The sequence below is a fragment of the Chanos chanos genome, chromosome 6 (assembly GCF_902362185.1).
Source record: "Chanos chanos chromosome 6, fChaCha1.1, whole genome shotgun sequence".
Taxonomy (NCBI): domain Eukaryota; kingdom Metazoa; phylum Chordata; class Actinopteri; order Gonorynchiformes; family Chanidae; genus Chanos; species Chanos chanos.
Window position 1 is genome coordinate 36,497,401 of NC_044500.1, and position 11,547 is coordinate 36,508,947.

At 40.0% G+C, this 11,547-nt stretch overlaps 1 protein-coding gene across 1 annotated transcript; it reads right to left on the bottom strand.

Moving 5' to 3' along the window:
• Nucleotides 1-224: 224 nt before the first annotated feature.
• LOC115814570 (bactericidal permeability-increasing protein-like) lies at nucleotides 225-4,337 on the bottom strand. Its single transcript, XM_030777460.1, has 15 exons — nucleotides 4,235-4,337; nucleotides 4,006-4,120; nucleotides 3,704-3,832; nucleotides 3,432-3,587; nucleotides 3,065-3,128; nucleotides 2,894-2,954; nucleotides 2,232-2,323; nucleotides 1,941-2,117; nucleotides 1,743-1,802; nucleotides 1,373-1,540; nucleotides 811-878; nucleotides 659-701; nucleotides 512-575; nucleotides 346-422; nucleotides 225-266 (listed from the first exon to the last, which is right to left on the bottom strand). The coding sequence occupies exons 1-15, from the start codon at nucleotides 4,335-4,337 to the stop codon at nucleotides 225-227; spliced, it is 1,419 nt and encodes a 472-aa protein (XP_030633320.1).
• Between the last annotated feature and the right edge of the window lie 7,210 nt (nucleotides 4,338-11,547).

The following is an 11,547-nucleotide window of genomic DNA, read 5'->3' on the forward strand; positions in this document are numbered from 1 at the left end:
CTTCCCAGGTGTTAGACACACACAGAGGCCTTGTCTTCTACATGATAAATGCTCATTGTTCTAACACACAGATATATTTTGCAGCATACAGTAATTAAGCAAGCACAAGTCCCTACAGTATTAATACTTCATCATGACAATAGTCATGAAGCACATTTTCCTTCTAAAAGTTAAAATCATAATGCAAAGCAATATTTTTCCCACGGAACCACCTCATGAGAGACTCATCCAGTGAATTTTAAGTCCGTCCCGATCAGTGCGTAGTCCTATAAAGAAAAGCCATTATTAAAGTCTATCATGAATTTCATTACTGAACAAATAAACTCAGTGCTTTCTCAGTCTCACCTGCAGCACCTGGAGCTTAGGGTTGATCAGATTCATTTTTCCAACAGCAGGCAGAGGATAACCTTTCCTAAGGTTAACTGTGGATAGATATGTTACTCATAGAAAATCCGTTCTCAAAACATGCACAGTCACTTCAATGTAAAGTGTACCTAAATAAAGCCCTTACCATTAACAATGGGTAAAACAGCCCATCTCAGGACCGTCGCAAAAATTGTATCAAGCGGTTTCACCTGTTGAAAAATATATTTATATGAAAGAGATTCTGATTATAAATGTTGTTGTACAAATTTTATTGTAAATTTGTTTCTCTTACCTGGAATAGTCCCACATAGCTTTTTCCTAAGGTCATTTCAAAGCTGAGAGGACAATGAAAATATCTCAGCATGGATATCCTTTGCTATGGTTTTTTGGTCAAAATGATTTTTTTGAAGTGATGTACAAACTCTTAAACTCTGACATACACACCTGTTTAGAGTCAAAGATCCAGCCACTTTCAGACCGGTCACATAAATGCGAGCACTGACACTGGCATCCTGTGGGTAGAGTTTAGATGTTGAGGACTGTTCTGTTTCGGTGTCACAATGTGATAAGAAAGTTGGATGCATTTGTGGGTTAGTTTCTTTGTTTATTCAAAATCAACAAAGACTTCCAAAAGTTATAGAATGAAGATCTCAGGTTTTCAAGGCGGCCAAAAGGCAGAGTAACGTGACATGGTACTCAGCACAAATAATGCAAGACCAAGAAACAGAGCAATCCAAGGAGTACTTAAACAGAACTAAACGAGGCTTAATGAGGTTTAACTAACTAAAGACAGTCTAGAACTGACTACTAGAGGGGGTGGAAAACGAGAGGAACTAACGAAAGAGAAACAGACAGGGACCAGAGGGGGACAGAGAGAAACAGAGAAAGACCAGAGGGGTACAGAGAAGGACCAGAGAGAGAGACCAGAGAGGAAAAGAGAGAGAGAGAAAAACCAGGACGTGACATTCGGATCAAATTCATATTCAGTTTTGTTTGTGTTACTCACCAGGTTGAGTACAAACAGAGGAGAGAGTGTAGCACTGGGCTGAATGGCATAGGCTGTGACTGTACTGCTGGCCTGCACTGTCACATTGTTGGGCTGAAAGGTGATGATGGGCACCTTTGCTGTTTTCATGTGCAGCTTCATCATCAAACCAGGGTACATTTTGGCAATCTGAAAGGAAACTGACCTGTCTGGTTATCTGACATTCAGATCAACATCAGCAAATGAATTTTAAGTCATTTAAAAAAGATATGAGGAGGTTTGTGTGGATATTACATTTCATATACACTTAAACTTACAGAGAAATATACAGATGATACAAATGAAATGTATAAACAATGATTGTTTCCATGAAACAGTGTGAGTACTGTACCTGTGGAATAAATGTTCCGAATGTTCTGGTGTTCAGTCGAATGGGAATGTTGGATGGAATCTATAAAGGAAATAAGTGAGGCATCACATAAGGCATGAATTACAGGTGAGTTATATCGTTTGCCTGTGGTTGCCTAATTTTTCTGGTCTCTGAGAGTTCAGAGCTTATGCCACACCTGGCTTTAATATAAAGACTCACCATGTCATCTGTGATGTACAAGCTAAGGGCTCCAGCAGTGTGATACACAAAGGCCGCTGAGTTGACAGTGAAAGCAGACAAACCAATGTAGAGCATATTGCTGTTCTGAAGGGGCAGTGAAAAAGGTGTCGGGGAGAATGGAGGCTCTCGATGCTGACCAATATTATAAAACTCCCCCTGAGAAAAAGACACAGTCAGGGTAACAAACCTTTGTGTTCTCTGCTCAAAAATGACATGGCCTGTAATATCTTTGAGCACTCAGTTGATGAGGATGATATGAATTGTCCTCACCTTTAAACTTAGATCAATGGATTCTTTTGAGATAACAGGAGATGCCACCATTGAGTACTCAATTTCAGCATACTTGTCCACTTTAGCCAGAACTGAATGATGACAGAAAATGCAATAAGTAAAGTTCACTGCAATATCAGTTTTGTTAAATTTGCCCAGAAACGCAAAAAACGCAATTTTTTAGGCCTCAGTTTGATTGACAGTATGGGTTTCGTAAACCTCAAACTTTTTTTTCATCTCAGCCTCTGTACATAAGGTCCGCTAAACCAACCCATTTGCAACAACTGAGATTAGTTTCAGTCATCCTCTTGATGAAGAACCTTAAAGGTATTGATGCTTAGATTTCTTGCACCTGTTGTCATGGAGGGGAGCCTTAAAATAACTGCTAAAATGAAGTTTGCTTACACTTGTTTTCCTGAAAATGGAATCTTAAAATGAATAGCACTGAGTATTTCTTTTCTTTCATTCTCTTTTTTTTCAGAGCATTGTTTCTGTTTGTATTAAATTTGTTCTTTTTGTATTAAAATTGTACATGTTTAAGTAGAGTTCTCTTGCAACCTAAACTGTGATACAAACCAATCTGTGGCTCAAAAGCTGAAGAACAAATCAAACAGTGAACAGGGTGAAGGATTACACCTCTACCCAGAACTGAAAAGTCATACCATTTAATGTTTTCAGACGGGGGTTCATATCTGGAATCGTTTTAGCCACCAAGGGGCAGATCTGAAAAAAGCAGTTTTGGTGATATTTTCACAAAATGTTATCACAAAGTACTAAATGTTGCTTAATAGAGATATTTCATATTGTTTGTTCTCAGAATTTGAAGTGGTTACCTTTTTCTCCAAGGCTTTGCGTATAGCCTTACCAGCAGAGGAACGGAAGAGGTTGTATAACCAGCTGTTGTCAAAAAGTAAGCTTTATTACTCTGTGTGGTTTAAAGATTTTAGCCTGGTAAATAATATGCTGTTACATTTCCCATAGTCATATAATATTATCTTGGCACTCGATTGTTGAATCAACCACTCTGAAACATAATTTAATAACAACAGCATTATCAAACATGATGAAGTTTCAGTGTTTGTTGTTAAATATGTCCCTTTATGGCACTTTTATTTATGAGAGACTGTTGCTATCGTATTTATGTTCCTATTGTGACGTGCTATGACGTATTACATTACACTGAATTATTTTAACACTTACCTGGCCCCACCGCGGAACTTGACTTTAGCACTGCCCACAGTTGCTGAACAGCCGGCACTGTTGACAGCCGGGCGTCCAGTCGCATCTCTCAGAATGGCAATGCTAGTGGTGATGGTCAAGTCGTTCACACTCAGGTCAAAAGAGCCACTGTCCCTTCTACATAGATCCACACAATCAGAACAAGCCTTGAGATGATTTTTCAAGTGTTTTGACATCAGAAATCCTTATACATTCCATCAAATAAAAAATTAGTTCCTTTATTCAGGACTTACATGAACAAGTATTTGACTCTCCAGTTGCCCTGCATCTTGATGAAGGCATTTCTAATGGAAAACTTGACAGAAGTGCCAGGCACCAGACCCACGGCAGACTTGGGCAACCCAAGACTCACTATTCGCATCCTGAAAGGCATGGAACACATTTAGTCACTTAAAGGGGATAGGGCTAAGATGTATTATTTCACAAAGCTGTCTACTGACAATACTTTGACAATTATTACTGCCTATACTTTCCTTATTAGAGTTGACATGGTCATATATTGTGCTTTAATGATCATAACTAGGACTTTGCTTACCTCGTAAAACTGAATCGGACTTTTCCAATGGGACGCACACGCGTAGACCCAGAAAAGTCAGGCACCGTAATGGTTTTGAGTTTTTGTTGCAAAACAGTAATCCCAATCTGTCGACCTGTGATGAAAAACATAATCACAGATCATGGGAAACTGGTGATTGTAATCTTTACATTGTAATATAAGTTATATTTGCAAATCATTTTTTCCTGTGGCTTATGCCCTCACTCACCATACTCCAGTGCTTTTTGTGTTAGTCTGACTTTGACCCCTGCGGTGCTCTGTGAGGCAGGGAGCAGTGTCAGTAGGACCAGCACGCACCATAGACACACCATATCCACAAAGTCCTGTGTGGGGGACACAGTGATCAGAAAAATAGGCATCTCATTACAGTACATATCAGCACTAGAATAGTATTATGACGCTCTGACACAAATTGTCATGTCATTTATAACTAATAGCAACAACCATTTTTTAACTTAAGTTGTACAAACTATGACATCTCAGTTGGTATTTTGCTCTCAGTGTTCAGTTTGAAAGCCTTGCTTGAATTGTTCCAACTGTCTGTAAGGGAACCACAACTCATTGTCACAAGGCGGAACTCCTGTTGATCTTGAATTGCCTTGACCCAGAAACTGGTCACTTGTCCCTCACTGGCCCATCCCTGGGTCAGGTATAAGCACAGGTGGGTCAGCTGGGAGCCAGCCTTCACTGATGTTTCGCTCCTCTAATCATTTCCACTGGGTAGGTTAACTCCCTCCACCCTGCTTGAGAGCACACAGCTGCCAACTCAACTTAGTCAACTTAGCCATAATAACTATGCTAGTGGGGGTGGACCAGAGTGTGACATCTGCTGTATGGAGGGTGCGGTGATCTCAGGTGGGAACTTTAACTGGAGATAGAGGTCAGCTCTCATGTTCCACTCACCTCTGGGTGAGAGGAGGAACCACTCCCTAGTGCTGCTGCTCTGAGCCTCACCCCCTTGTCTGACAAACTGGATCAGCTGCTGTGATGATACCGGGCTGGCACTGTTTGCAGTTTTGGCTTGCTTATGCAGGACCCAGTCGTGGCACTGTCTGCACCAGCCCTGCGTCAATGCTGCCTTGCAGCCAGAAAGGATGTGTTGCAAGCTTGGATTTTAGGGCCCTGTTTACACCTTGCATTAAGATCTGATTTTGGTGATCCGGGCACAAATGGACAGCTCTAAGTACGCCCGTTTACACCTGGCTTTAGAATACGTGTCTCGAGTGACCACTTGAGATCGGATCTCAATTCCCCGCTTTATATGCAAATAAACACGTAAATCATTTCCAACACGTTACCCCTTTCATTGAATTTTAGGTGTGTTTTTTTGACTGGAGATGGTGCTTATGACACGTGAGATGTCAGACAAATTTGGTGATCATTGATCACTGTTTTGGGACATTAAGGCAGGATAAGCTGTTTCCTGATATACTGGGCGTCAATGGAGAGGAAAATGCTTAACGCGAGATAATGACCATTCTCCTAGGATTTCGATTTTGATTTTTTGACAGGAGGCCTTTCTGACAAGAGATGTCCAAGAGAAATTTGGTGATCACTGATCGCAGTTTTGGAACATTAAGCCACGTTAAGCTTTTTCACGTTAAGCGTTGTTGTTTTTAATCGGTGGGAGGCATCAAGGCACTTCCCATGCCTAGTCTGTCGGAAAGTAAAAGAAGAGGAAGAAATCAAAACAATGTCCATTTTGCCTGTTGTTGTTGCTTGTTGTGGCACTTTAATGTGACGCCGCTGGCGAGTGTGTATATACTCGAAAGAGTTTGTACTTCCGCTTACACATAGGACGTCAGTTGAGTAGGCAGTCGTTCAATGCGGTCGACTTTACATTCGTGTTTACACTGCTATACGAATGTGGTCATATGCGATCCAGACCACCTCCGAATGTGGTCTGAGTGATCGGATCTTGATGCAACCTCAATGCGCATTGGATGCATTTACACCTTTAGTTTTGAGCTGTCCACTAGTGATCGGATCACTCAAGTCAGATCTTAATGCAAGGTGTAAACAGGGTGTGGGAGTCCCAGAGATGCAGGTTCCGGTGACTGGGCAGGGTATCGTACGTGGCCCTGATAAGGCAGCTCAGCCTCGCTTGGGGCATCCCCCGCATATCAGCCCAAGAAATGACCAGCCTCCCAGGCTGTAATTTCCAGTTTGCACTCCTCTGTGTTTTTTCCTTGTACAGGTGGTATTAACATTTGGATGATGCCGTCTCAAATGAGTAATCATGTTTGATGTACTGCCAGCGACATACCCGAAACTTGACTATATTCACTCGGATCACAACGTGCACCAAACCGAACGTCCTGTACCAAATATGTGTACTGTTACACTCCTAAAAATATACAGCTTGCCCTAATTTTAAAGAGCTAAATAAACAGATAAATAAACTTACAGTGTTAATAGTGTTAATTGTGAAATGAAAAATGAGTTTTGTTACATTAGTAACGTGGTGAGAGCTCAAAAAGGTGTACAGCGGTGGCAGTGGGTTGGGGTTGGGGAGGGGTTGGTATCACGGAACCACAACACGAGACCCTGGAGACCCTGTATCGTGGTTTCAGGCTTGGCTTCAGAACTGTTACACCTTTACGGTTTATTCACTTTATGTTTTTGCTTGCTTCAAGTGTGGCCCTAAACCCTGGTAGTAGGCTGCTACCCCTGTCCTTCCTGCTTCCCTATTTGATGTTGGCTTCAGTAAAATTATAATTGATTCACATTCTCCCTCTGACTCTTCTTTGGTGCTTTACAATGACTTGGTCAAAAAGAATCTCGTTACATCTTTGGCGTAGCTGGCAGGACCAACTCAGGCTGAAGATGTCCCACAATGAGAGTGAAGGAGGCGGAAGACTGAAAGCCTTTTCAGTGCTGACTTTCTTTACATTCATGATGCCTTGCTCTACATTTTCTGGGGGTACAGGGGCAAATGAAATTACTTTTAAATAATGGCAAAATGACTTGGAGATGTGGTTTAGACTGTATGGAATCTCATCAGAGTGTCAGCTAGATTAGTTCTTAAACTCTTTAGATGGGGAAGCAAAACAGGAGACAGCAATCTTGCCTCAAGATAATAAAAATACTGCCCAAAAGGTGTTTGGTAAGCTGGAGGAGATATATGTGTTTGCTGCAGCATTCTGTTTCTCGCTGTCTGTTCTTCAATTCTAGGCAACGGCCTGAAGAGAGTGTATGAGAGCTTTTGCTCTTCGCCTACAGGAATGTTGGCAGAAGATGATGATCTGAGATGCTCAAAACATTCTGAACCCTGATGTGCTGATGCAAGACCATAGTTTAAACAAAAATATGTTAAAATTGTCCTCCTGTGTGTCCTATCTCAGTTTCCAATTTATTTCTGAACACGTTCATTCTAAAAGCAGTAAGAGTTTTTCAGTATTCCTTAGTGCATAATAATTATGATCATCTGTAATAACTAACTCATCCTCTTTTTGATAAAACATACACAAGTACCAACAAAAATTCAGTGTCCTCTATGACTGAGAAAACTTTAGTGGCAGAAATACTTGTTTTCAGTCTAACTATAAAGCAACAGCAGTGTGGAATAAGAAAACCCTGACTTTTCAATGTACCATTCTTTAACATTTTTGGAAAGGCTTGATTATAATGGATATTAGAGCCCGACCGATAAATCGGCGTGCCGATGTTATCGGCCAATACAAGCTAATTGCAGATAAATCGGTTTATAAAGCGTTTATAACGGCCAATAAATGACAATTAAAAAAGACAAGGAAGCTGGATCCTTCAACTTTGTTATGACATTCATGTCAGCCATGCCTGGTTTTGCTGCAGTAACTTGAAAGCCGGTACAGGCAGTCCAACATCAAAATTAATTTTTTATGTTACAGTAGTTGAGTGGTGTAGACTAAACTGTTGACAAACTTAATTTTAGGTTTATTTATGAAACAGCAATGTAATTCTAGCGAGTAAACAAACAACAGTCTTGTCATTTCTCCCTCCTCTCTTCTAAAAACTTTCTCTGGCAACATCGCTTGTAGCAGCTCATAATGCTGTCCATTACTAAATTAGGTTACCGACAAAACAAGCTAATGCCATGTTTATCAGTGGAGAACCGCTAACGTTAATAAGCAATTAAACTGTAGTGTTTAACTTATTCTGCCTAAATGAAGCAATGCTAAATATATTTGCGACTCGCATGTCTGTAGTTTACAGTCAGTGCATTGGAAATTGTTTACCCAGAGGTGAGATGTAAATAAACGTGAGCTGAGAAAGGATCTAAAATGGTTTGGTAGCCAAACAAAGTTTCTCTTTAAAACGTGACGTGTGAAATCCCAAAGTCGCAAGTCCTCGATATGACATGACCACTGTCATATAGTATTAGATGCGTTCAGCAGCAGCGTTTACTCTAGATCACTGTATCAGTTCAAAGCATTATTTGTCAAAATTTAAATATATTTTGTTATACCTTTGTTCAAAGCGCTACTTATGACAATAAAACAAGTCTATTTTTAAACTACATTATGTCATGTCATCTTGGTGAGGACTCTAACATAACTGCACATAACAAATGTTAGGAAAAACTGGTTTGTGTCATTGTTTCTAAAAAAAAAAAAAAATCGGCTGATACATTATTATCTGATATTTAAATCATCAGTATCAAAATCCTATGTCGGTCAGGTCCTAATGAATATATAGTACATGCATTTTACCTGTAATTACTGCGGGGAAATGCTGTACACTCTCTCCTCTCTCTGAGCAGCAGAGCTGTAGCTTGTCATTTAGCAGTGTAGACTGAAAGAAGAGGAGAGGAACATGACTACTCATTCACATGCAACAGGAAAGATTGGTTCAGATATTCAAATGTTGACTTAGATTGCTGTGTGGTTACACTCACCACCACTCATAACCAACCAAGTTGAATTCACTCACCAACAGTGATACAGAGAACCATATCATTCCCTTAAGACCATAGACTGAATTTGTTCACCATTGTCACAGATTATGCTTGCTCTGTATGTGAGTTAAACAGATAATGTCAAGATTACATTCTTTTGTGATGTAAGAGACAATTCTGTTTGATTTAAGATAGCAAGAAACTGCACCATGTAATGTGTGCTTTTTTGAGTTTTGAGAATTTAGATAAGGTAGGTTCTATTGTTTCATGTCTTCTTTCCTTGAATTGCATTGAAGATTAAAAGCAAAAAACAAAAAACTTCTTAGCTTAATGATATGTGTTGTGTCACACCTGGGAGTGGGAATGGCACGTATCACTGACCAAATGTGAGGTGGGAGAAAACAGCCAGAGAGGCAGTTAAAACAAAGAGCAGATTAATTTATTTGATGTTTCTCTGGCCATTGATTATCATAAAATATTGGAAACGAAAGATGACTCTCTTGGCCTATGGCAAAACAAATGGATAAACCACTGGCCTCAGAGATCTTCTCAAAGTCCAATCCAATGTCCTCTCATTGTCTTGAGAGGCTCTTTATTTTACTTGGCCCCATGAAGCAGTCAGTGCATAAGGGACATGTGTGGCTCTGTCCCTTGGACCTTGAGTAGGGACAGGTCCCCAATGGCTCAGGCTTGTGTGGGAAAAATATCGCTTTGCATGATGACCCCAACTTTTAGAAGGACAATGTGCTTCATTGTCATATTGTCATGATGAAGTCTTAATGTTGTAGGGACCTGTGCTTTCTTAATTACTGTATGCTGCACAATGTATCTGTGTGTTAGAACAATGAGCATGTATTATGTAGAAGACAAGGCCTCTGTGTGTTTGTAACACCTGAGAGTGAACACCAAGTATCCTGTGCTCCATGAGAGAAGTTATCTTGTAAACCCCCACACATGTCCTTGGACTTGTTTGCCTTACTGTATGAAAAGCTCTGCACTCCATAACCTTGGTGAGAACTGTACTTCAACCATGAGGAGTGCTTCTCCTGTGTGCATGTAATAAAGGAAAATGACTCATCACATCTTAAGCTGTCTCTGAGACTTAGCAACTCTCCATACTGGAAACCCCAAATTTCCCTTAAATTATCTGGCAGCAAGGATGGGATGGATAGTCCATTGACCATCTCCTGAGCCTGGACTGATGGGTATCTGCGCAGGAGTCCATAGGCAGACTTAGGGAAAATTCCTCTCCGACAAACGGAGGACTGGATCCCGCCTGACGCACGGGGAGCGGCCAGTGGATGCTCCATCCAGATTAATAAAATAAGTAAGTTGTTAGGAATCATTCCTATTGATTGACGTAGGGAAGGTCTCGATACCCACGTGAATTTAAGAGTAAAAGCATGCAATGACTACAAAATAGTGTGAAGTGTTATCAAGCTTTAACCGTTTTCTGTGTGGATGCAACAGCTTTCGATAAAAATGGAATTTTGATTTTTGTGTGGAAGTGAATATCAGAGTTTTTATGTAAATCCTTCGTGGTATTGGAAGGAGTTGTCCCTTAAGTCTTTCGTGGTATTGAAAACATTGTTTGTGTAAATCTTTTATGGTGTCCGGTAGAGAAAAAAGAAAAAAAAAGAAGGGGGAATTTTGTTTGCTGTTCTCTGCCACGCGCTTTGTGTGTCTGAATATTTGGTACATGTGAAGGAGAAAGACAGAGAGAAGGGGCCCCTCTGTGTGCTTGTGCCTTCTGTGTGCTTGTGTGCGTATGTGTCTGTGTGTATGGTGCATGTATGAGAGACAGTAAGAGAAAGAGTCACTGAAAAAGGGAGAAGAAAAAAGACTTGTGTGAGCACTGTTTGGTCAAGTGGAAACTAGGTAGTCAGATAAATAGGTCTACAAGTTTTTTATTTTACCTAGTTTTTGTTTGTTGATTTAATGTGACTATTTGGAATAAGTAAAATGTCTGGTTCACTAATACCTGTTCTCACCTGAGTCACATTTGGCACAAGGCCACCCATTATTATAAGTGATAGTTATAACAATGTTTGTATTTGACTGAACCACTCCAGTTAAGACATTAATCCCTGTGTGTTGTTATGTTAATGTTGGACTGATTTCTCTAAAGTAAGAAGAAAAAAATCTCTCTTTTTATTTTTGGATCTTTACTGTCATGTTTTCTAAACTATGTCCTCAAGTGATAAACCCATACTTATAAGAGTAATATTTGTCATCAGGAGACTGAACTGATTATGATGATGTTCCAACTGCTGTGTTGTCACTGTGTTTTCTTCTTTTAACCTGTTACACTTTGTTTTTCCTGGTGGTTTCTTCTTATTAAGGCCCAGATGTAAAACAAACAAACAAAAAAACCCCCTTATTTTTACCCATTTGTTATTTTTCTATTTGTTTTATTTAGCTTTTGTTCGTTGATTTAAGCTGTGTTGAAGGAGAAGAAAAATGGGGTAAGGGTGTTGTTGAGGATGTACCACTTCAGCACCATATGACAGGGACACTTAATAATACAGACTGCATAGAGAAGAGTGGAGAATAGTCTCAGAAAGACAGAAAGAAAGTAGGATAAGTTTACAAAATAGGCTGAAACAGAATACAGCAAATAGGAGAAGAGAAGAGGAAGAAAGATA

Bases quoted from the DNA above. Each gene is read 5' to 3' on its own strand.
- LOC115814570 (XM_030777460.1), bottom strand. From the start codon at position 4,337: ATGGTGTGTCTATGGTGCGTGCTGGTCCTACTGACACTGCTCCCTGCC. The intron at 3,833-4,005 runs GTAAGCAAAGTC...CATGCCTTTCAG, and splicing joins GTCCGATTCAGTTTTACGAG to GATGCGAATAGTGAGTCTTG. The intron at 423-511 runs GTAAGGGCTTTA...ATCTATCCACAG, and splicing joins TGTTTTACCCATTGTTAATG to TTAACCTTAGGAAAGGTTAT.